At 45.9% G+C, this 25,462-nt stretch overlaps 3 protein-coding genes across 9 annotated transcripts in view; 1 reads left to right on the forward strand and 2 right to left on the reverse strand.

Moving 5' to 3' along the window:
- LOC118506401 (sodium-dependent phosphate transporter 1-A) overlaps positions 1-19,836 on the reverse strand; it is a 41,021-nt gene extending 21,185 nt beyond the window's left edge. Inside the window, exon 1 of one of the 2 annotated variants that reach the window (XM_036043463.1) lies at positions 18,897-19,836. The gene's annotated coding sequence lies outside the window, so the exon portion shown is untranslated. Of the gene's footprint in view, positions 1-761; positions 780-18,896 lie in introns of those variants that run through there. The other variant, XM_036043465.1, reaches the window with a different exon arrangement.
- A 308-nt stretch (positions 19,837-20,144) lies between these two features.
- On the forward strand, positions 20,145-22,863 carry LOC118506406 (transcription initiation factor TFIID subunit 6-like). Of its 3 annotated transcripts, none has more exons than XM_036043479.1 (3): positions 20,145-21,144; positions 21,209-22,010; positions 22,150-22,863. In XM_036043479.1, exons 1-3 carry the CDS (start codon positions 20,287-20,289, stop codon positions 22,482-22,484), a joined length of 1,995 nt encoding a protein of 664 aa, XP_035899372.1. In that variant the 5' UTR covers positions 20,145-20,286; the 3' UTR covers positions 22,485-22,863. The 3 variants fall into 3 exon arrangements, with proteins under 3 accessions (XP_035899372.1, XP_035899371.1, XP_035899373.1); XM_036043478.1 differs by having other exon boundaries at positions 20,151-21,144; positions 22,144-22,863; XM_036043480.1 differs by having other exon boundaries at positions 20,151-21,144; positions 22,162-22,863.
- On the reverse strand, positions 22,544-25,398 carry LOC118506410 (protein-lysine N-methyltransferase EEF2KMT). Of its 4 annotated transcripts, none has more exons than XM_036043488.1 (5): positions 25,134-25,398; positions 24,887-25,071; positions 24,129-24,514; positions 23,162-23,996; positions 22,544-23,091 (listed from the first exon to the last, which is right to left on the reverse strand). In XM_036043488.1, the coding sequence occupies exons 3-5, from the start codon at positions 24,249-24,251 to the stop codon at positions 22,979-22,981; spliced, it is 1,071 nt and encodes a 356-aa protein (XP_035899381.1). In that variant the 5' UTR covers positions 24,252-24,514; positions 24,887-25,071; positions 25,134-25,398; the 3' UTR covers positions 22,544-22,978. The 4 variants fall into 4 exon arrangements, with proteins under 4 accessions (XP_035899381.1, XP_035899379.1, XP_035899378.1 ...); XM_036043486.1 differs by having other exon boundaries at positions 24,869-25,071; XM_036043485.1 differs by lacking the exon at positions 24,887-25,071 and having other exon boundaries at positions 25,134-25,269.
- Between the last annotated feature and the right edge of the window lie 64 nt (positions 25,399-25,462).

Consider the following 25,462-nt stretch of genomic DNA (forward strand, 5'->3'; position numbering starts at 1 on the left):
CAGACTGTGCTCTCGCGCTTTCTCGCGCGAACGGTTTGTGCACGTGAACCACAAGCGAACGAAGTCCGTCCCGGGGCGCAGAGCCTTTTGGCATCGACAGTCACTGATAATTTCCAGCCAAGGATGTAGTGGGGCGGGCGAACAGTAAACAACTTCTTGCATGACAAACGCGGGTGGCATCGCTGATTCTGCATGATTCATCACAATTTCACCACGATCAGGTTCGCGGTACGGGCTGATAGTAAAAAAATACAAGCCCGTCCGGGGGTGGCCATGTGCACCTCCCTCGCGTTCTCTAGCCACCGTGAAATGCAGCGCGCGCGGGCGACAGGTGACAGACTTATTTATCTTCAACAAATCACCTGCACGCTCTGCTGAATCACACGCTGCACTTGCGATTAGTAGGACGGATGGGGGGATGATGTTTGCCGAAAGAAATCAAAACCTCACGATGAGAGTAAAGATGTATCCAGCCTTCTTTTTATAGGTTTTTCCATTAGGAAGCTCATTAGATGATGAGCGATAAAAGCAATAAGCGTCCAAGTCACGTTTAGAACAGATCGAGATTTCTAGATTTTTGATCAGGTGTCTCTGATAACAAGTTATCAAACAGGATTTTCAATATCCTACCCCTTCTTAATTTCGGACTCACATACAATTAAGATCTCCACACAAAAAAATACCAGTTAGGTAGGTTTGTTCCGGTAAAGGAAATTCCACGGTATCATCAAAAAAAGTCAAAATGATGCCATTAAACCTACCCCTTTCATCATCGTGTCGCCTTCAGCAGGTGGCGATGATTCTGCTCGCCCCTGTTGCTCTTAACAGATTTGGTAGCAAAAATTTCACAACCGCGCTAAAAACTACACCAGGCAGCACTAACGAGCCTCCGGTCCGCCGGTCTTTATAAGACATTCAACTCCGACGCTACCGCATATACCCTAGGTCCTCACCCCTTCGTCATGATAGACCACCCAATCGCCTAGTAACGGGTGAGGCGGGCGTTTATCTCGCGACAAACGTGCACGATAGACCACCGCGTGTTGTAGTATGATGTCACAACTGCCAACTGTTGAATTTCCTCTTATCACCAAACGCTCGCAAAGAGAGGTATGAAGTGAACCGAGCTCTCAGAAGGGTCGGTGGTGGTCTACTCCACTACTACAGACGGAGCAGCGATCGAAACGTTTAATCGCGTGAACACTCTCTACCTCACGTCAAGGTCTTACTAAAAGAAGGAAATAACACACACACACACAAAGCTAGGGGACTTTTTTTTTCGCGCCCTCTAAATGGGATTAACCACCAACGATGACACGAGACCTGTTTCATTCAGGCTTGAAGGGTTAGAGTGAGGTGTACGGGCGCAAGTGTAACTTCCATGATCGGAAGCCTAAACTGATGTGTGCGGAAAAGGGTGTGCGTCGCTTTACGATCTTTCCTCACATGAACTTCACCTGACGTCAGAGATGACGGTAATCTACGATTTACCCCTTCCAACCATCATCATGGCTTAACAATGTATGGGTGGATGGGAGTTCAATATGTTTCATAGCATCGTCCGGTGGCAGAGTTTATAGTAAGACTGGTGTGTCTTCATTGCAACTACAACTTCACTGTAAGCAATCGGCACAAACAACGTGATCACGTGCTGCTTGCATGTATCACTTGCGAACGGGTACGTACATCGGTACTGTGGAAACTTATTTACAACACACACACACGCATTGCCCATCATTGGAGGATCGTTTCGCGCGATCTTCGCGGCGCCAATACACGTGCACAACAGTGCGCCGCCATTCGGCTTTGTTGCATTGCTAGCGAAATGGAGAGCGAGTGAGTGAATGGACAGCGCTTTTGCTTACCCTGTTTTTTTCAACCCCCTGGGCCGGTTATTGACGGATGAATGAATCGATGGATGGACGGCACGGGTAACACAAACACAAGACAGCAGGGTCGGTTTTCTCCGAAGAAAGGTGATTGGATAGCTGTGTCACTGAGTGGGTTTCAACCATCCGCTGCTCGGTGATATCGTTTCAACGACCAATCATCACATCGCGAGTAGCTGCATCTCCCGGACATTGTCATTCATTAGCACCTGGGTATGGCAACGCTTTCGGCAATAAAATGACGCAATGTAAGCGCATTATTGATGTCCTGGCATCTTCAGCTTCTTCTTCTTTTTTTATAACGACCTGTGTGGTCATACTACTGCTAGGCTTACTAAACTCAATGATACGAGTTTGTTGGATAGTGAGTTGGATAGGGGGCGTCCACGAGGGCGTCCGAATGGGATATGATCCTCGGTCCTGCCATGCGAGACCTATTTCATTCAGGAGTGAGGTGTACAGGCGCAAGTGTAGTTCGATGATCGGAAGTCTTAAAGACGGACTGATGTAAGCGGAAATGGTGTCCGACGCTTTACGATCTTTGCGATCACATGAACTTCACATGACGTCAGAGCTGGCGGCGCCGCTATAGACTTAGCCACCAGACCACTCTGTATGTCCTGACATATGATTGGATGAGTTCTCTGTTTACCTTTATTGTTCGCTATAGTAGATAGGTTCAAAGTAATTCTGGACCAACTAGAATCGCTTGGTAGCTAAGGGTGAAGTTACCAATAAAATCTATCAGATGGTTTCTGACCTCATGATCTATCTACCCGTAGGAGAATAGTCTGTCCTGCGTATGGGGAGGCGATCCGGATGGGACTTGATCCTCGGACCTGCCCGTGTGAAGACCGGCAGTTGCCTCTGCCACCGGACCTCATAATCTATTTCTTTTTCTTTAAATCCTAATTATTAATTTGGAACAATCTATTTGGAAGATAAGATCATACTTGGAGGGTGAACTCACACGTGTCAGATACATTCCAGAATTCGATAGGTTCTACAATCCAATTTATGAGAAATAAAAGTACATTCCCATAATAAGAGCATTGGGATGACTCCTCTACATGCAATCTGTTCACATTCATCATCATCACCGGAAATACCGACTCTAAAAAACAATGTGTGTCAGCAAAAGCGGGCTGACAAATGCTACAAAATTTATTCACATCCCTTTATTGAGCCTCACTTCTGACAGCTTTTTGGACCGACGATGACGAGTGCACGCACATCCATATCTAATCGGCCTCCGCGTCGGTACCCCTGTCTACGGCCGTTTATGGAAACGCGCGGAAAGAAGAGATTGCCAAACCTTCAACAGCAATCAAATACCGATCCGTCATCGGCAGATTTGAATTTCGGTGGGCACATGGGGGCTCGATGCGGTGGAGTTCGGGCTCGGTTCGCTCAATTGGAATGAATGAGTTTTCGATTGACGGGGCTTATCGCATCACCACGTTCAACCGTGCGATAATAACGCTTTACGACAACGCTTTACGAGACGCGCCTGGCGGGCGCGGTTTAGGGGTGACGTTTGACGTTGTTGTAGAATTTGGTTAGCTTTGCAGCGCGTTAATACGCGACAGAAGGCAGAAGAGATAAGAGTAATTAAAGACGAATGTATGAAATATTAAATGGTTGGGCTATACAAATAAAGCGAGGCGCACATTTCAAACAATTCGCCCTGGCAAGTAAATTATGTTGCGGAACGTTTCGTCGTGTGCCATTGTTTGTCCGGTTGGTTGTGAAGAGTGCAATATTTGCCTATGACGGCCAGATGCATTAGGTCGCATTGCGCTCTTCATACATTGTAATGATTTTTTGTGTTAAATTTTGTGTACTCTTATGGAGGCGTTTTTAATGCATATCTCACAAGCTCCCTCGCTTTCGGAGGCAGATTATACTACCGTACTCCGGAGATGGCAAACAAACGGCAGAGCTTCATCTGGCGCAAATCATGGCACGAGTATAATTCGGTTGAGAGGTTAACAAACTGGGCCCGTCACACGGATATGCACCGAGCGCGTTACACCTTCACAAAGAGCATTAACAAAAAAACAGGGGGGAAAAGTGAGCAATTTATCTTTACCAGAGATAAAGCACTTTTTACACAAAACTCTGTCCGTCACCAGCACTGACCTTAATTATGCACGACATTGCACAAGCATTATGCATTAAAAATACCTTCCTTTGTGACCCACACACACACACACTCGATTCCTTGCACACCTGCGTTGTGATGCGGAGATTGCTTCTTCAGAACCGCGACATACACAAGTTCCCAAAAAAATGAATTCTAGCGTGTATAAAGTCTAGTCCAAAAACTATCTAAATAATGATACGCAATCGAAGGCTTTTTATCGAGCTAACAATGTTGGTTTGGCAAATATGTCGTCTTATTCTCCATCCTCCGAATCATCTCCACCTGATATTTGCCGAGAGAACCAACAAGAAAGAAGTACAATGTAGGTCACAGCGTACATAGAGGGCTAATAGCAACACCGCATCGCAATTGTCGCAATCTGCCCGTAGCAAAACTGATATGCATGGATGGAGGAGGAGCTGTCTGCTGCGTAGCTCTATATTGCGTTCGCTATGATCCAAAATGTTATCCCGCAGGATGTGACTAAAGTTGATGATTGCATTCAATCAGTTGCGTAAACTGGTCAAAAAACATAAGAGCAGATAAGAGCATACCACACCCTGGATTGTTTGACAAAATTCCTCACAAATAAGCTATAAATCTTTGGCGCACTTGGAAGTACAGACAGTTTAAGTGTTATCTTACTGTTCGCCCAATTGTTTTGCGTCATTGAGAAGTGGCACGCGCAGAAATGAATGAAATGCAAAAACAAAGGTTTAACTGTTATTCGGACAGCTGACAGCAGCTCGCACACCTGCGTAATTATTTTTGATTCTACGAAACTGTGCTACAGAAAGTGTACATTGAATTTTGAGTTGCAAAATTTAATTAATTTCCAAGAGTAACAAACTGCGTACGTGAAAAGTGTGTATGAATCATTGCAAAATTGAGCCAAAAATTGGGTGTACATTCCTGGAACAAATGCATGTACCTGAACAACCTGAAATATTCAAATTATTTCATATAAAAAAAAAACGGCTAGATGGATAGTTCATCCGCCACCACGAGCCGTAAACATTTCACACACGAGACCTCTATTTTTGCCTCCGCCACTCGAATGTTGTTGAACCTCACCGTCAATCTGGCACGGCAGCAGGGTAAATATAATTAATTGCTAACCGAATACATCCGCCATAGCGCGCAAACAGCTGGCAAACTGCTCTAGCTCACCGCAAACATAAAGAAAGTGGCGGTTAACCTCTGTGGAGCCGCCGCCGCCCGGTCACATCCCAACACAGGATTCTTCTCCGAGACCACAACCCCGACCGTACCGACACTTGGTGCGAGAATGTAGCGCACCGAACAGCTGACCGGATATGAAGATTATATTTCCGGGTACAATGGGAAAACTGATAAACCGTTCGAAAACTGTTCAAGGAATAGTGAGGTAAAAAATCGAAGGATTACCTCAATATAGCACTCAATATAGAGGAGGAACTCGTTGCACAGAACTGGGACAAAGGAGTTTTATTTTTGCAGTTACCCCCACCCTCATCTCATTCAATAAAAACATGACTTCGATGGGCAAAAAGAAACCGTAAGGGAAAAAAATCCTCCAAGAAATCCACTCAGCGAAACACACTTCGAGGAATTTCTTCAATTTCTTCCATTTTGTTTCTCACGCTCGAAGAAAGCCCGGCCCGGAGGAGTACTCTCCGCCTCGGCTAGCCTTGACCGTAAAATCTAAATTTAAAAGGACGCTCACCAACGTCAACCGACCGGCGCGGTCACAAGCTCTGTGGTGGAGGCCAGCACCACCAACGCTGCAGCGGTGAAGCACTCGGTGCAACTGGTGCTGATGACCGGTAAAATTTTTTGCTTAATGCACGAGAGTAACCAATACCGAGAGGAGAGATGCGCTGCAAAAAAAAAAGAAGAGGAAAGAAAGAAATCGAAACCCTTCTGAGCACAGCTCGGCAGCTGCTGCATTGCGTGAAATGAATGATAGAAATTGTGTTTTGACCAGGGTGGAAGCGATGGGCCGCACATGACAGCGATTTGTACACAGCCGTCATAAACATCTCCGTTGGGGTTGGATTTAAACCGCGAAGGACGTAGTGGTGAGGATGCTGTTCCGGTGTAAGCAAAGTTTCAAGTTCATAACCCACTTATTGTTTTGCTCCTAGTCTAACTGAAGATAGTCGGATGCGTTTCCGAGTCTAACGATGACCCATAAATGGAGTAAGCGCTAGCTAAAACGTACGACTCCCCACCGTGGGTAAATATTATTGTTTGTTTTAGCTATTTCCCTATTCTAAGCTGCGATTATGAGATCACAACAACAGCATTCATTACCAGGTGTACACGTGGAGGTGAAGATTTACGCTCTTCACCGTGAGTTGTCCGGGCGTGCAATGCGCGCGTATGATTCATTTCATTCTGTCCATTTATTATTTTTACCTTGCCGGGACGGTGATGATGTCTCTTCCCGATGCTAAAGCGAGCGATGTTTTGCCGGAAGTTCATCATTAAAATGTGATAAACACCGTGAGGTATTTCTCGAATCCTTGGCTTGGAAATTCTTTATTCATCTTCGGGCTAGCTACAAACCCCCGGCGGTCGCGCCATTTGATACGGCGCCAGAATGCAACCGGATCACAAGTAAGTGCACCGTGGTCGGCAGCTGCCGTGCGGAACATTAATCATGCAAACACCTTTCAGCGAGAGTTAATTTCCCGCTAACGCTGGGCTAATAAATTTATCCATCCATGCTGGACACACTCTAGTAGACTACTACTGCTGCTCAACCACACCCTGATCTAGCTCCAAGCGGTTGGAGGGGATTAGACTTGCAGGTCAGAGAGAAAGAAAGGGAGTCCTGCACCAGGCCCGGTTTTGTGCTACCGATATCCATTTGCAAATTTATTAGCCGTTAATGTATCTGCTCCTTTTAATCCACCCCAGCTGACAGCAAAAGGGCAAGTCACGAATAATTCTTGCAAATGTCAAATGCGAAAGAATCAGCGTGAGACACAGCGGGCAACGAAAAAAAAAACGTGTCGAAGGGCAAAACGAATGATAACAGATAATGGGCTGAAAAGTTGGAAAGGGAAGCAGGAAAGGTAAGGTAGATCGAGAAAATATTTTCTTTACATTATTGATTAACCATTCAGGATTTCGATCCATATAATGGAGCTTTTGAAGCACTTAGGGGAATGTCATTAGATCGATTGTTTACAACAGTTCGCCAAAATCGTACGGGTTTAATGCAAAAATTAGTCGAAAATATTATTTTAATCCCTTCACCCTTAGCCCACAGCTTATCCACAGTCGCATTGTACATTTCTCCTAACTGTCTGCAAGTTTCCATTATATGGTTGCAAAATTCCATCTAGACCGTATCCACCTACGAAGGACTGATTATCCAGCAACACGAGCATAATCATGTCAAGGAAACCAGAAATGGCAGGTCAAGCGATTTCTGGAGGTTGTAGAGTTTATAGGCATGTTTACAACAAATAAATAAGAATTTTGATCCTCTATCCATCACTTTCTCGACTTGTATTTTTTTTTTGGACGCAAACTTTATTCTTTGATGGTTCTAAATTTAAAATTCCTACTCCTTAAGCTTCACAATCACCGAACAAGAACAAAAATTAAAGAAAACCCATAAAATATGTTTATCCCAGCGGGACACCCATAATGAAGGAACAGGAATTTATATCCACACTGCTTCCAACACACAACACTTCCGTGCCACCGTCGCAGGTATTGGGAAGCAGTAGTGAGGATGTTAATAAACACGTTTGCTTTGTTAAGCATGTATTTCATACCTAATCCTGAATCTTAAGTCTGTCTGAATCGTGGCAATATATTTTGCTTGGTTGCTTCTACTGGCAACTTTTGGGGAGCACGTTTCGTGTTCGGTGTTCCGTACTTCAGGCTTCAAAAACACCAATTGTTAGTTATTTATAAGCACCCGAAAGTTTCTTTATTATTTAATTTCCATTCTTTTTTTCGGAATCCTACACACACACACAGGCGTTTGGAATTCCGTATTTGGTCAAAAAGGTGCACATAAATCGAGCTCATCGAGAGCCAGTTCGCGGAACTCGGAACAGACTGCAAACGAAACCAAACCTGTCACGTGAGTCCGCGCCGAATGGCCATCCAACCGCCACCGAGTCCACTATCATCAAAACACGATGGGTTTTGGAAAAAATAAACAACACCAGCAAACCAATCATAAGAACGGAGCAGAGAACAACACGACGCTTAGCAACAACAACCGTTTGATAGGGGAGTTACGGCAAAAATGTGAAACTGAATGCGAGAAACGTTTCGAAAATGTGCGGTTTCGTAACGCTCTGCACATTTAGCCAAATTTGAAGCAAAAACCCGCAATCCGACGAAGGTCAGCACGGGCAAAGCACGTGCGCGCCGTACCTTCAAACCCCCGTTTAAGAGATACCTTTCTTCTCGTATTTCATTTTGTTTGAGCCCGGCCTTTTCTCACAACACCTCCACACCACACGCGCGCACAACGAAATTGGCAGACTAAAACACACCTACGCGCAGCAAGCAAACCAAACGCGAGAGCAAAAAGCACAAAGTTAAGGACGGTTAGAACCACACTCGAGCAGAAAGATGAGCCGGGGAGCACGAGATTTTTATCAACTTAATTAAATTTAAGGTCGTAATTCTTGAAGAAAACTGTATTGCAATAATAACTCCTTTAAATAAGGATAGCAATGTTCTCAACGGGGTTAGAAATGAGTTAGAGGTAATAGGAGCTCTGGTCTGTAGCTCCAACCCAAAAAACGATGCAAATAAATAGATTTAGCAACTTAATTGTGGTGAAAGAGCAAAACCTTGAAGAAAAACAGAAGGAAGTTGTCAAAACATTGCTGAACACGTTTCGCCACTCGGGGCACATTTTCGTTAGACCACTTTCCCTGGAAGCAAGAGTAAATCTCGCTGAATAAGGTCACACGGTGCAGTGTAACATTTGCCGCTGCTATAAATTACCTTGCACAGTTCATGGTTTACACTTAGCTCCGAACAGCATGACACCCTTCGTGCAAGGACACTGCTGAAGCTGGACAAACAGCGAATGTCCACAAATAACAGCTGGTTGGCTTGTGGTGGGGGCGGCTGAACGTTAGACAGAACCGGCTGCTCATTAATTCCCAACAACTACCGCTAGCTACTACTCCTTCCAGTTCTAGCCTACCGACGATTCTTGCACTTCGACTTCAGCACAAAAGAGGCAACACCCGTGTTCTGGATCAGGAATTGTGTCAAGTTCGCGTTTGACGGTGAAAAGATTTACAGTGCATGATCGTGACGATCGCCCATCGTCAAGAGAATTCAAAAGCAAACAAATGGAGTTTAAACAGCTCGCAGATTGAGTTGCATACCATCCACTGAGCACCAGTGGTGGGTCAAGATATTTGGAGGCCCCAAGCGGAATGGGAGATAAGGTCCCTATAATTGTGTTATTAGGGGGAAACAACAGGATTTCCCTCACCGATTAGGCCCCCCTAACCGACTAGCCTGATCCGCTTCTGCTGAGCACCAGCTTTTGCTTATGGTAACGTGTGCACTTAAAGCTGGTTAAAGCAAATTCGGGATTTTTTTTTTTTTTTTTGCTTGTCTAGACCTCCGGATGTCCAGACCAAAAACTTTCCACAATCTGTCCAATGTACTGGGCGAAAACGTACTTTCAATTTCGTTCCTCCGCCCATTCAACCAAGAAATACAAGGGAATCACGAACAGGATGTTTAATCAAAGCGCCACCGAGTCGCGCGCTTTTGGGTGGAATTGCACCGGGACCCGGATGCGCGTCAGGTTATCGCACGAAGGCATGCCGCCAGGTGCAGCGTAGCAGAAAAGCAACAACACTACCTTCAAACGTCCGAAACAAACAATAATGATATTATCATGCCCAGCAGAGTAAGGACAAGGACGGTGGCAAACTAATCACACGCCACGGCCATATTTGTTTGTTGGCTTTTGAGATAAAAAGGCTGAACAAACGCTACACATTAGCGTAGCAAAATAAACGTGAGAATAAAATAATAACTGAGCCTATGTTCTCAGTAATTTATCACTCTCCAAGAACTAGGCGCGAAAGGGGTTTGAGGGACCATTAATGTAATGTAAACCGTTCTATCGTTCAGAGATGAGATTGTGTGCTATATTTCATTCATACAACAGATTGATGATGCGTGAATTTTTGAACGAATGTGTGATGTAAGTAAGAAAATTTGTATTCTTTTCTTCGCCAAGGACAACCATTTATTATCTCCGGTTTGAACAACGATTCTCGCCCTAATATTGAGACATTTTTTTTTAATAGCTCAACGGTGCCTACCAGACACTTTTTTCTTCCGACTCACAAGTCTCTTAGCTCCAAGACCGAAGGAACCGCCTTGTGAATATAAACCTACACAGAAGAGCCTACAATTAATTATTCGTTCACCCAACGCCATCGTCTTTCGCTCCGACTGTATCCTATTGATAGATTCGTCTACCCATAACCCCCCCAACCCGAAGTAAAATGTATCCCATCAAAAATGATACATCACGTCAAGGACACCCCTTTCAAACCCCTTCTTTTCTTTGCATTCGCGTCTTAGCAATGAAAGGAAAAACTATTCCACTCAGCATCTCTCTGGTCGTTCGCCGGCCGGGGCATTGAAATAGAACGCTACTTGAGACCTGAAATTCGCACTTCAATGGGAAATGGGACAAAACGCGGATTCTTCGGCATCGTTCTGTCATTCTACACTGGTAGTAGGAATAGCAGAAAGGAACCAAACCTCAGCATCATTATGGGCTCTTTTTATCCCTTGAATTCCGACGCGAAAAACATGCTTGGAGATTTGGAAGAACATATTTCTTCGTGGATGTTGTAATACCTACAGCAATTGCGTTGTTAGCGAGGTCCTGTGGTCGAGACGGTAGGGTTGTCGATCTTCACGCGGCAGGACCTGGTATCGAATCTTGTCTCCTTGAACACAGGACTGACTATCCATAAAGTCAAGGAAACCAAGAATTGCTGACCGAGACCTCTCGAAGTTGTAGAGCCACCTGGAAAGACCTCCTGCTACTCCTGAACCAAGAATCCAAAAAGGATATTCACCACAGAAGAGGCTCCCGACGGTCAAGATGTTTGAAATGATTGGAGCTATTTTTAAAACCATTCTGCTACTTCGCCTGTTCCCTTAATCTACTCTTTCCACGATCTGGCCAGCTGAGTTGTTTGGGCACAACACACATTCCATTCGTCATAAGCCATAGCCTATAGAATAAACGAAAATGTCCTCACATTCTTCACATTGCAGCCCCACACAACAAAGTGTAGCGCTTATTAATCATCGGCACATCGTAAACCCCCTTTCCCAGCAGCGTACACCTTTCCGCCTATTAACGGTTGACTGGAGAGAGAGAGAGAAAAGCGACAGACTGGCACGTTGCTAACGCCCGTGTCCTTGGAGAACAAAAATTATTGCCAAAGCCAATGGACGCTAATTGCTGGCGAAGGTAAGGCTTCAGAATTAAAGCAGGGACAGCACACAAACAGAAGCCACTTGAAGTGGCGACGGACGGTAGGACGGATATCTCGGTAGACTGAGAAAGAAAGAAAAAAACATACCGGCAAACATCACAACTTCCGAAGCCAGCCAGTCAGTGGTTGCTCGCTAGACCGTAGATTCGATGCTTCATCTTGAGCAACCTCACCACCACTTCTGGCGCTCCTTCGGCGTTGGCTTACACGATACGGGCTGAATCTTGTTCTACCTTTCCGGTGGAATGTTGGTTCAATTTGTTCCGTCGCCACGTACATTAGCAGGTAAACGTGCTTCGTTCTTCGACCTACTGTCGCGCATCTTCGCGCCACACGAAGCACTTACACTGTATGGGCAGCACTACTACTACCTGTTTCGCACTTATGCTACTCGATGCTGCCCATTATGCTGTCCATTTGCGTCACAATCCACAAGGTCACGATGTGGAAACCCCCACCAACAGCTGCCGAGTAGATTGAACCGTCACGAAGATCTACTGATCTGAACTACATTACTTGAACGCATTCTTGCCCTATGGAGCTTTCTTAAGGAGATAAGTGGCTTTAAGCTTGGAATAATGTCTACCTAACTTGTTTCAAATACCTTTTCAAACGTCAAGGATTTTTTCTGCAGCCGGCTGCGAAACTATACCTTAAATTAGAACACGTTCCACACAACAACACCACAAACCGACCACCACCACCCGTCACTCTCGAATGGAACAGTAAATGCCATAAATTTTCCCACAAAACTGGTCACACTACCCATGTGCTATACATGGTCATGAAATACCATGAGCGAAATCCATCGCTCACGTACGGAGCAGGAAGCGCCTACTCGCCGCCGGAAACTGGTGACAGACATCATTCACTCGCACAACAGAAGTCGACCGTCCAACGGTTGACTGCAAAACTGGGACAACTGTGCAGAATTTGCAAGTGATCACAACACAATGCTGCGGGAAATATTCATACACCGGCTTGATGCATCCTGATGAGCGCTATGCAGTGGAAAATTAGTTCTAAAAAGTCCTCCATCTACTACCTATCTTTGATCTTGGGCGATAGCACAGCGAAAACGAATAGAATATTTTAAGGACTCAAGCCGCGACTTCAATGAATTTTAAGCAATTTCTTTAAGTCACAGAAACTGCAAGGCAATAATCTCGAGTTGAGTCTGCATTACGCTTTGAAAACCGTTGCAATATCTATCAAATTTAATAGGCACAGAAAACTATCAATTCTTAAACCAGGCTTTTATGTTTCCAATGCTTAAGCTCTGTTTGGGGTCCATAGGCTTATCATCGAAGAAGGTGTAGCTGGTGTTCGGTTGACTGGTGGCCGTCACCAATTAATTTATGATCCATAAAGTTTAAACCGATGGCATTGATTTGGTAAACGATCGCGCGACGGTCGGAGCCTATGGTTCAATGGCTAAGTTAACGCCACGCTCGGTATGTCATTAGGAAGCTAGTTGGCTCGCCGGTTGTGATGACGATGTATGGAATGCTTTTGAATTATATTATTCGAACGTACTTGATAATTGCTCATCAAAAGCGAAAAACAAGGAAACGGGCGGACAATTTACACATCCAATGCCGGGATTTTTTTTTTATGCCGGGAAATTAACGTCAATCAAAGAGCGTTTGGTGTGGTAGGTTAAGGTCAAGGCACTTTCATTGAGCAACAGTTTAGATGGCACACAGCATGATCACCATGCTTGGGGCGGATTTAATAAATTGCCACAGGAGAAATAGAAGGAAGTTTTTGTTGTAATTTTAAAATGTCTTTAAGAAATTTAAAGATACATTTTTTTAAACTATTAAGGCGGTTCGGTGGAAGATGCGATAAAGGCAGGATCGAAGTTCGAATCCCTTCCGGACCGTTCCTCTGTAGTGAGGACTACAGTCCAACTACGAGGTCTCGTCTAGTAAGCCAGAAATGGCAGGCATGACCTAAGAGGTCGTTAGGCAAAGAGAGAGAGAGAGAGAGAAAGAGCAATATTGTCTAATAAACCAATAATATGACAAATTTAGGCATAATATTACAGCATATGACAAGAAACCATTAAATAGGAGGATTGAGTGAGTTATCAGCACATAAGAAAGCACCGTCCAGTTTTGCAAATTGCCGTCATTTAGGGGACTAAAAAGCTCGCAGAAACAGCAGCGAGTCTTATCAGTTGCCACTATGGGGTGCAAGTCACTCAGCATGTGGTAAAAATTGTCCGCATGACGTTTAACAGTAGCACTGCATTTACCTGTTCAAAAAGGAGCCAGGTTATAATATAAAATTGCTGAGCTAAAAATAGTTCAAAACTCCTAACGGTAGTCAATTATAGGGAACAAACGCAATGCTTTACAAACACATCTGTCCAAAAAATCGACAACGATTAATCTCCTACGAAAGCCTCACGCTGCGGATTTTACTTAGTCAGAATCGGCGTCCTGCCTGTTTGTATGTTCGCTGCATAATCCAATGCATAACAATTGGATAAATGAGCATACCGTACCCGGTGGCGAACCGATGCCGTTAATTGCATGCAACCGGTGCAATATGGCGCCAGTCAGCCAGCCAGCCAGCCACCCATTGGCAGCTGTTGGGAGGAAGATATTTTCATACTGCCTGCCGCTTGGTTAGTCCTTGAACTTGCCAGCGCTGCCACAATTTTCTCCCGGTTTTCAGGTTGCTCAGCAACAAAATCGATTTCACCTGGTCCTGGGCTGAAGGCACCCAGGGATGAGAAGCAGTATCCTTGAAAGGCTCAGGTGTTGATTGTTCCAGCGAACAGAATATTACATGGCAATTTCACGTAACAATGAGAGCGAATTTCAGCGGAAAGGGCAATAAAATGATGAAATGGAGGGTTTTTTACCGCGTTATATTAAACCTTATTTGTTTTTGTTTAAATGAATTCGATTCATTTACATACAAATTGCGATCGGTGATGATAATGCAATAATTTATTTTTCATTCAAAAATAAATAACTACAAACAGAGATGTGCACGAGAGTGCTGGCGAGAGCAACAGGTTGAGTAGGGATAAAGATGTCCAAAGTTCTCGATCAATAAACGACGCCATGGCAGCTGATATCAACAGGGTAAACCATGTTAATAAAAGGTAGGAAAGCTCACTTTATCTCAGTACAAAATTTAACACAACAATAAAAACTTTAAATTGATTCGAACGACATCCGATAATCCATTTCATTGGATTTTAAGGTTCACTTCAACGCTCGCTGCAACGAAGCTACACGGCGGTGTGCGAAATGGCGTAAAGCCCAAAACAAAAACCAACCCCCCCCCAACGAGAGCTAAATCCAAAGAGGTGGAGAAGAAATTGTTTACAACCTTACGGCACACGTGCTGGGTGGCGTCCTCTCGCCCCCCATTCATCCGTTCATCCGTCCGTACGTGTAGCCATCGTATCGCAGTTACGCTTCGAGAGCGCCACCAGGCGTCTCCATTTACAAAATGAAGAAGCGGATTTCACCATCGAACGCGCACGGCCCCCGGGCAGGCGAGGCTAATGCCGTTCGAAGCCAGGCGGTGAAACTACTTAATCGAATACTGCCTGCCTGCTGTCCGTTCGAATATTTCACACATCATTTGGTCAAATATTTGCAACGCTCGCAGAAGGTAATAATGATATGAAAGGAATGTAATTTGCTGGGTGGAAGAAGAAAAAAAAAACGATGGTGCTTTCCTATAAATCTGGCACGAGTTCTTACATTTTCCCGGTTGTTGTGTTTCGTATGTGTGTTCTATGCCAAACACCTCGCTCGCACGCTCGCTTAGCTTCAGTTAGAGCTTGTTTTTTCTCCTCCTTTTGGGTAAAATTAACCGATATCATGGTGCAATCTTGCAGGGCCAAGAAACATGTCCGATTGCGATGCATCTCGCTTGGTTTACCGCCAACCGATTAATTTAAAAGTGTTTTGACAGACGCCATACAAAAATCGATCGGCACAGCAATATGACGGGATGACACTTGGCTAATTTGTGCACAGCGCATCGCACGAGACACGAGTATTTGCTGAAATTGCCAACAGTTCGAGAGTGTAGTGAAGCGGATCCACCGTAGTATAAGCGGAAAACATGCACGTTACTCGGTAGACTCGGGCCAAAAATAAGAAAGAGCCATCAAATATTAAGGAGACACTATTACAAGAGCCATAAAATGGGATGATATGTCTGTTAGCAGTAGCTTGCTGACAGGAACAGTGTTACAGTGTTCTTCAGTCCATACAAAGAAAAGTGTCTACATGTTTAAAACAAAAGGCAAATTTGGTTTAACACAGAATCCCAGAAAATCTACGTTTTATTGTGGTTTTGGCTGAAGAAACACAATATTTAAACATGAAGATATTTGTATCATGACAGGAGAAACGCTGTAAAGGTAAATTTCAAATATAAAATTTTGGTAAAATTTTATCAGACTGCTAAAAAATTAGTTATCTTTTCTTTGGCTCCAACAACCTCATGAGGATTTGCCCTACCGTAAATGGCCTCCATAAATAACTTGTCCGCAGTTGGATAGCCAGTACTGCGTACGACTGGAAACGGTCCGGACAGGATTTGATACGGGATCTTGCCGTGTGAAGATCAGTGCCGCTATCGTTTCTTCCACCGGTTCTGCGAAGTGTTTTTCATCACTAAAACTACTTCACAAATTTTTAGCTATCGGTCCAGAGTAACAGTTTCGACGAACATCCTGTAAAAGGCTGTTAATATTTTGTCAAAAACGGCCAAAACATCATAGACTTAATTAACGAAAAATTATACCCTCTTTTAACTACAAATAAAACAATACAAAATTCAACTCTAGTTGATCTGGTGTCCGACAAAGATCTTTCACTCCGAAGGGTCGTATTTCCAATCCCATCCGGGCCATTCCCGCATGGCAAGGTAAGTATACCCGTACGTTATTTAAATAAATCTAATAAATAAACCGTTAAGTGGCCACTATGACCTTACCACTTCGCAATGCCAGGAAGACTCAAATTAGAACATTGAAATAAAACTTCATCAAAATGTAGTGAAACACTTCACTACCTGCTCTTCGGTGTTCGGAAAAAAGACGAGGGAAATTATATCAAAAAGGGTTGTAACAGAATGTAACACTCACTCACCCTCCATTGACAAGATGGCACGCCGGGCTACATCATATCATCTCAACGCAGCGCAGCATTTGCATTGGCCACAATATGGCATCCGTGAGCTTTGACATTTGCAACCATAAGGGTAACCCTGTCTCGCTGTTTTACCCCACTTTTGTTGATGGGTAGTAAGCAAACGAAATACAAAAAAAAACCCTCAACGATTGTCCCGCAGAAAGGTGAACGAAAAATGTCACTCAGAATACGGGGCTTCCTCGTTACAAAGGTAAGGCCGATGGTCCACAGGATGGGCGCCATCAGCGGAAGTAGAACCCCGCCTGTTGGTTCGCGGTTTGCTTATTAACAACTGTGGTGGTCAGCCACAATGAACAAACTTTTCGTCAAAAAAAGGGGGGAAAACAATGGCCGTGATTTGCTCGTAGCGCAGCTAACAATGATTTATCAGCATACACGTGTTCAAATCTATTGCTGGTGTGATGCGTATGACTCAGAACCCCTTTGCGGCTGCTAATAATACCTTGCTGGTGAAATAACAAAACGTAGCTTGTGCAAACGTATAGCCAAGTGTCTAGGGACAAAAGGACCTCCTTTTGGCGGGTGCTGTTTTAAGTGTAGACGTTCTAAACCCTTCTGTACCACCGTTGAAAAACGAAACATAGGCAAGCTCTAAGTAATACACGGTCGTTAATAAGAATGTCCTTAACTTAAACCCATACCAACACGTGGTCACAACCGTCTGAAGTATCACATTTACAGGGAGCCTTCTCTAAAATCTCTGTCCCATGACCAGGGCGCCTTGTTTTTTGCGCCCCGCATCAACGCATTCGACAATGTGCCCGGGAAACGCGGGCTTAGTAATCCTTAGGGGTGATGACGCAAATACCATTACGTCATCCATATCCACCCTGGACCGCCAATTTCACCACCCTCCCGTTACTGACATTAACCGACCACCCGGATGGTGCGGTTAGAACACCAACTCCAGCCTCCCTATTAATGGAACGAACGAAGACATACGAAAATGCAAATAATAGTTCTCGTACTTCATTTTGATCCTTCTGATTTGCAAAGGACGATTTGCACCGGGTAATTGATATTACTATTCCAATTTATTCTGAACTTTTTCGATGGGGATGGATGAGGTAAGTAAAGCTCGGCGGTTTTAGCCAGTCAGTCTGGATAGATAGCGCACAGACAAACGTACAATGAACAATATCCGTCCGTGCAAGCCGGATCGTGGAAGAAAGAAAATTTTATGATGAAAATGTTGTGCAAGTTGAATAAAATAAGTCTGCTTCTCGTTGTTCGCAAACATTTCCCAGAAAGCACTTTTCCGGCAACAATCGGCTACAGAAACTTTCACTCAGCTAGTCGCTCCATGCCCGTGATGATAAAATGTACCATCGAAAAGCACAACTGTTGTCAAACAATTTTTTGTTGTTGTTTCGTAGCAGGCGCATCGTAGTAGGTTCACCCGTACATCACACCCGTTAAAAAGCGTGTTGCACAAGCAGGCTTCGGAGCTGCGAGAGCTGGGACAATCGCAAAACAGCGAAGGAATATGTGTGTACGTGCTATGGGTTGAAGAAACAGCAGCAGCAGCAGCAGAACGTGTGCGAACTATGTTACGACAGCTGTTGTCCAAATTTCAAGGTTTTTAGCATGCCTTCGTAGGCTCTCTCTTGCTACGGTTTCGGCACGGTAGAAGCACCATAACATGGCTTAATTCTTTCGCCACCACCCGCACACGCACGCAGCGATTCGGTGCCCAACATTTTTGTACCGCAAACCGGCATACAGGTAGCAGCATAAATCCTTCGTTCGGCTTGCGGCTTACGGTGTGTTAGCTACGACTAATAATGCGACTCCGAACCCGCTGCTGTCTAGCAAAGCCGAGATGCAGTCTTGAATATCGATTGAATGTTAGTATTTAAGCTACCGGAAAGCTGCTCCCAAGCATTAAATGAACTTCTTAATCCGTTTCTGCCGAAAATAATCGATAAATGCACCGAAAATTCATATCTACACCACGGGAAACCCCTGAACCCCGAACAAGCGATATCGAGACGTCATTTTATCCACACTCGACGTCGGGCCCGATGCTAACCTATACGTCAAATCGGAAGCATTGCCTCGCAAAAACAAACACGACTCACAGGCGGCCATGAAAAAGCATGCAATTTTTTTTTTCTATGCTAAATAAGAGGGTAACATTATCCGGACTTACCTGAGTCCTCTGGCTCTGGTGGCCACTGTGTGGCACGTTTTCTAGCCGCCCCAGTCCGGATCGTGGCACACACGCCGGGAACCGATTTTTGCACTGCTCGCAGCCGAACTCCTCTCTACAGCATACGTCTCGCTCACCCGTACACGCGGCAAGGCAAGCGCACACGCGGAACACTGACGGGAACTACGTACGGCAACTCGGCAATGGGATACACGCGGTCCGCACTCTGATCGGTTTCTGGTGTGGTGATCAGCACTAATGAGGACCGGATGCAGAATGTGTGGAAATGGAGCGAAACGGTGGAAATCGGTTGGTTCGGTTGGTTTGATTCGGTCTGGTCCGTCTTGCGGTCCCGGTCCCAGAGAGGTTCTCGCTGTCACACGAACCAGGTGGGAGTTCTGCACGGCAGAAAGGAGGAAGGTTCCGGGTTTTTCTTTTTTTTTGTGGGGCGATATCGATTACCCTGTGCGGGCGATTTTTCTCCTGTCTGCTGGAAACACGCACGGCACTTCGGACCACCAATATGTCGGAAGCGCAAAAACGAAAACACACCCGTCACACCACGAGCCAATCAACACAAAACGATGCAATTGGAAAAATGGGACCAAAGCGATGATGATTTCGGTCGTCGGCGGGGAACTCACGCGTCCATGCTGCTTGACAGCCACTCACGCAGTCGAAACGCAATCCAAGGACGTTGGTCGATTTTCCCGCTGACCCGTGTGCCGGGCGCCAAGGGAAAACTTTTGCCGTTCGCCAGGAAGAGAATTATTTCGAGCGAAAGGCGTGCGGGTTAGGGAAATGGCTAATCGGATCGTGAAATGTAGAGGACAGCGCTAATAAAAATGACCGTAAAGTAGATAATTATCGTAATTTTAAGCTAACTTGAACTAATCAACCACACTTTTGAATGGAATTGGTTTGTGCAGTACTGTGGCACATTTTGAGTGACCATTTGACAGCGCTGTCAAAGCTGTCAACCGGCCAAATTTCCCAACAAGCAAAATAAACCCTGCGACACAAGGTCGCACAAAATGGTAGAACATGAGGGAAATTAATTTTTTCACACAGTTTTAGGATTTTTTAAAGAGTGAAATATGAATAAAATAATTACTTATATTTTAACAAGACAGTGCGTATAATTTTCGCATTCATATTTAATTATTTTTAATATTTCTCAACAAAACTCAAAACTCGTTAGATGACAATCAATGTCCGGGATCTGGCCTGGAAAGATTTGTTATTTGGGCCCAGTTGTTGAAGTGTCAGTCGCCCCGCAAAAGAAAATACAAGCAGTTTTTTCAACATCGAATGGGAAGGAGTGTGTATATCTATTGTTTGTTTATTTAATTTTGATGTAAAACTTACCCCGTTAACGGATTAAGAAACAATGGGCGATCGCGATAAAACAATGTACGGTTCGACGCTGTCGCTCGAATCGATGAAGGTAATAGCGGAAAGCATCGGCGTCGGTAGCCTGCCGGATGACGCGGCCAAAGAGCTGGCGGACGATGTTTCCTTCAAGCTGAAGCAGATCGTACAGGATGCCGTCAAGTTTATGCATCACTCGAAGCGCATGAAGCTATCCATCGCCGACGTGGACCATTCACTGAAGGTGCGTAATATCGAACCGCAGTACGGGTTCGTGGCCCGGGACTTTATTCCCTTCCGGTTTGCGTCCGGCGGTGGACGGGAGCTACATTTCATCGAGGAGAAGGAAGTCGACCTGACCGAGGTGGTACAGGGTCAACCGCCAAAGATTCCGCTCGAACCATCGCTACGTACGCATTGGTTGGCGGTGGAAGGTGTACAACCGACGGTGCCCGAGAATCCACCGCCACTGTCGAAGGATGTGCAGGCTCTGGATTCCGTCAATCCTGCCCATAAGTTGGACAAAACGAATCAAAAGGACACAACGGGCAAACCGACGATCAACAAGCATAAGCTGAAGAACTCGGAAACGGTACAAGTGAAACAGTTGGCACAGCACGAACTTTCGGTGGAACAGCAGCTGTACTACAAGGAAATTACGGAGGCATGTGTCGGGTCAGATGAGGCGAGACGAGCAGAAGCACTCACGTCCTTGTCCAGCGATCCGGGTCTTCACGAAATGCTCCCGAGAATGTGTACCTTCATCGCAGAGGGTGTGAAGGTGAACGTGGTCCAAAACAATCTGGCCCTGTTGATCTATCTCATGCGAATGGTTCGCGCCCTGCTGGACAATCCTGCGCTCTATCTGGAGAAATACGTAGGTGATGGATTGGCCTTGGACATGCCAAACGGTTGTAATTGCTTCCATTCTTCCTTTCTAGCTCCACGAACTGATTCCCTGCGTATCGACGTGCATCGTGTCCCGGCAGCTATGTATGCGTCCCGAGCTGGACAATCACTGGGCATTGCGTGACTTTGCCGCCCGCCTGATGGCACAGATCTGTAAAACGTTCAACACATCCACGAACAATCTGCAAACGCGTGTAACACGGTTGTTCAGTGCCGCACTGCAGAACGACAAAACACCACTGTCGTCGATGTACGGCGCCCTGCAAGGATTGTCCGAGCTGGGTACGGAGGTGACGAAGGTTTTCATCATACCACGGCTCAAGTTCATCTCCGAGCGCGTTGAACCACTGCTGCAAGGAATCACTAGCAACATAAGCAACACGGACAAGATTGCCGCCGGCCACATACGGGCAATGCTGCTGAAGGGTGTTCCCCCGATACTGAAAACCCTTCGCAATCCACCCGATCTGGTGGAAGAGTACAAGCGGGACTACGGATGCTTGGGACAAACGTTGCACCAGGCAGTCGTTAAAGCACGCTCAGCCTCTCCATCGTCCGCGGCGCCCGGGTCGGGTGGTCCGCCATCCGCCTCAACGACCACCCCCTCAGCTACCACCTCCATTACGGTCAGCACAAGCAGCAACAGTAGCAACACCGTCGTCCTCACGTCGGCACCTTCCTCCCGTCCCCAAACACCACAGTCCTCCGTAGCGAAAACGATAGCAGCGACAGCTTCCATCCAGCGACCACCGGGAACCGTACCGGGCACTGTGCAACAGCAGCAAAAGTTTGTGATAGTCCCGCAACGGGCCCAAACACCTTCCCCATCGCAAGGTAAGCCTTCTCTACTTTCCCTTTAGCATCACGCCTCGAAAGTGGGGGCAAACGTTTCGGTTTGCCGGTTGTGTTTATTGGTTTTCCGTTTTTGGTTTTGTTTTTCAATCACTCAATTGCTACGTTTACTGAGATGTAGACGATTTTGTAGGTCCCATCATCCAGCGGCAGAGCAGCGTAACCGCCGGTTCCATGGCAACGCCCAACACCACCGTACAGCTGCAATCGAACCTGATCAAGCTGGAACCGGGAACGTTGACCGGCGTGCAAGCGGGTGGTACCGCCGGTGGTACAGCAATCGGCCAGAAGGTGGTCATTATAAATCAATCCCAAGCTGGGCCAGCTGCCAACATCATTACCAAACCGACTGCGTTCATTTCCACCGGTACGGGTGGTGGAAATGGTGGGCCGGAGCTACAGGACGACATCATACAGGTTCCGCCCGAGCTCGACGATCTTTCGCATTTAGAATAGGATAGTGTTTTGTCTCTTTGGGTCTTGCAAAAAAAAAACCCTTCTTAACCATAATAAAATTAGGATTGCACTAATGTATATGTATACATATATTTAGCATATTTCAACTAGCGTACATATATAGTTGGATTTCTATTTTCTGGGCTAAACTGGACGTGTTTTTTCCTTGCTCTCTCTCTCTTCATAAAACAGGTTAACTTGTTCCATTTTCCGTTGTGGTATGTTGTGTGTATTTGGTGTGTGTACTTTAAGGTTTTGTCTTTTTGTTTCGGTCATTTCGGTGTAAGCTGATGTAAGGTAATTGTTGATGTGTACGCAATTCCCGTCTGATGGTCCCTCTGGCGCCGATTTATAATAAATATAGGAATAGATTATGATAGATTTTTGATTAAAGTTGGTTGTTGAAAAAAGAGACAAGCATCATACGAAAGCATATCTAGCGATAGGTGGTTAAAAGGATTTTCCGCATGCCGCCGGTGTGCAGTAGAAGGTGCTTATGAGAAGGCTCTCGTTATGGTGAAGATCCGTATGGTCGATGCGCTGCTGTCCCAGTGAAAGTGGCGCGATGGTGAAACCGTTTCCTCGTTGATGCGAAACTTGGCCGTGACTGTAATTTGAAAATGGCAGTTAGTAGGGAAATGCCGGTCGCCGTCTACGAACGACCTGCCAACACTCACTCAACAGCTGCAGAAACTCGTTCAGCGTGTCCTGGTTCCGTTCGGTACAAGCCAGTACAAACTTGCACCGATTGTTCGACAGACAGAAGATGTAGTTGAGCGTCGAGAGCAGCGCCGGAAACAGCGTATGATCGTACACGATGTCGGCCGCCACGATCACGTCCGGTTCGATCAGCTGGCTCAGGTTGGACGCACTAATGTACTGCCAATCGAGATCCATCACACCCATCAGCGTGTTGCCGCTGTCGAGCAGCAAACTAACCAACGGATTGTCACACTCGACCGAGGCCGCACCGGGGAAGTTGAGCCTGACGTTCTCCTTCAGCGCGGTCAGCACCGACGAGTGACAATCCGACATCACGATGATCGACGGTTCGTAGCACTTGGCTAGATAAATCCCGGACAAACCCACGCCCGACCCCAGCTCCAGTATGTTCCGGCCGTGGAAATCATCCCGATTGTTCGATATGTGTTCGCACAGTGCTTTGGCCGCCTGCCAACTGCACAGCCCGGTCGTACCGTCCGACACGAACGCGCCCGATTCCTTCAACGATATAACGCCCTGTCCGTGGGGCAGTTCGTAGTGCTTGTAGCTGAGCCCGATCGACGGGTCGTCCAAGGGTAGTTCCGTGCCGGGTGAAAGCATCGCGCAATACTTCTCGTACATCCGATCGTGATGCTCAACGTTCATGCTGGACAGCTGGGCGATGATGTGCTTTAGGAAGGCCGCCTGGTACTCGGCACCGAGCGGGTACCGTAGAACCAGTGGATGATCTACCGTCGCGTCCAGCAGGGCTGCCTGCTCGTCCCAGCTTAGTTCGCGTTCAAACAGACCCTACCGGCAGACACCGAATGTCCCATCGCATCACGCGCACCGGAAGAAAAACAAAAAAGAAACCAAAGAAAAACAAACTCCAGAAGCACTCTAATCCGCTCACTGCACGTAACAAGCGTGGCCACTACTCACATGCCACCGGATCGATCGAACCGGTGTGCCGCAGAGGAACTGTTTGCTCACGAGCTTTAACGGACTGCCGTCGGCTGGTTTATGATTCTCTGCGGTTGTTTTGAGACTGTCGTTCGGTTTCATTATTAGTGCACTCTGCCCATTCAGCAAACGACAGCAGGTTGCTTTCCTTCCGGCAGTTCCTCACACCGTTTGTTTTCGAGTTCCTTCAGAAGATATTATTAAATTCATACTGCGCTGCTGCACACACGTACAAAACAAAAGGCAGGATGCACACAGCACCACGGTACGGGGGATTATCGATCAGACCGGCGCTGTCCGTCCGTCCGTCCGTCCGCCCGGTTCGGGGTCCATCCGTTACGTGTCGCGCTGTGTTGTGAATTTTTCTGCGACAGAAAATGGGAAAATATCAGACGGTTATTTTTACTTTCCTTCACCTTCATAAATCGCCAAATAATAAAGCATCATGCTTCCGTGAGGAGGTAGTGACGAACACAGTCTGATCGCTAGCTTGCTGCCGAGTCCTTGCCCCTCGCGGAATGGTATTTGAAGTGGTGTCAAAATTAATTTTAATTAACGTGAACACCCACAAATTATCTATCCCTTCGTACGTGTGTAGCGACACATGTTTTTTTGAGGCAGCCTCTTTAGCGATGTTATTTAGTGGCCAGACACGCAACACGATCACACACGACGGTTTATTACCACTCGCGACGGAGGGTGGTGCCAATTTGTCTTGCCTGCCATTTGTTTGGTACCGTATTGACCCGCTAGCTAGCTGCTCTTTGTCCTGTGCCGAGGACGACCGAATTTTGGGCACGCTTTTTGCGCCGCCCTTGTGCGCGCGCTCAAACTTTTTTGAATTGATTTTTTTTTCGCTCGTCTCGCGGCTTTGTTTACACTGCGCTGATAAGGATGGTCTGTGGCGTTCACGCGATTGCACCTTGAAGTATGATGGATTGTACGCAGTAAAAAGATAACAAATTGCAAAGTATTTTCACTTACGGTTTTGTGGCGCGAGCGGAATATTACGTTTTTGCTGCGTTTCGAAACAAAATACACAGACTCGCATGCGTACGTTTTGTTTTGGTTGATAATACGGTACATGGGCCGCATACAGTGCGGGCTGTCATCGATGTTCAGACGTCACGGTGGTCGCTCTCATGGACACCATTTGTTATTTTTATATTTTTTTTATTTTGGCTTGTTATTGTGATGTTTTTATTCTATTTTTAAGATTGAACCAAGTGAAAAATATCTGCTTCCGTTTTGTGTTTCTAATTTCCATGTAACGATGCTCCTCTTACTTTCTCCCCAATTATTCCATTCGAAAT

This window comes from Anopheles stephensi, chromosome 2 (assembly GCF_013141755.1).
Source record: "Anopheles stephensi strain Indian chromosome 2, UCI_ANSTEP_V1.0, whole genome shotgun sequence".
NCBI lineage: Eukaryota > Metazoa > Arthropoda > Insecta > Diptera > Culicidae > Anopheles > Anopheles stephensi.

Bases quoted from the DNA above. Each gene is read 5' to 3' on its own strand.
- LOC118506406 (XM_036043478.1), top strand. From the start codon at position 20,287: ATGGGCGATCGCGATAAAACAATGTACGGTTCGACGCTGTCGCTCGAA. The intron at 21,145-21,208 runs GTAGGTGATGGA...CTTCCTTTCTAG, and splicing joins CGCTCTATCTGGAGAAATAC to CTCCACGAACTGATTCCCTG. The intron at 22,011-22,143 runs GTAAGCCTTCTC...ACGTTTACTGAG, and splicing joins AACACCTTCCCCATCGCAAG to ATGTAGACGATTTTGTAGGT.
- LOC118506410 (XM_036043488.1), bottom strand. From the start codon at position 24,251: ATGAAACCGAACGACAGTCTCAAAACAACCGCAGAGAATCATAAACCA. The intron at 23,997-24,128 runs GTGAGTAGTGGC...GTCTGCCGGTAG, and splicing joins TTCGATCGATCCGGTGGCAT to GGTCTGTTTGAACGCGAACT. The intron at 23,092-23,161 runs GTGAGTGTTGGC...TTCAAATTACAG, and splicing joins CGAGTTTCTGCAGCTGTTGA to TCACGGCCAAGTTTCGCATC.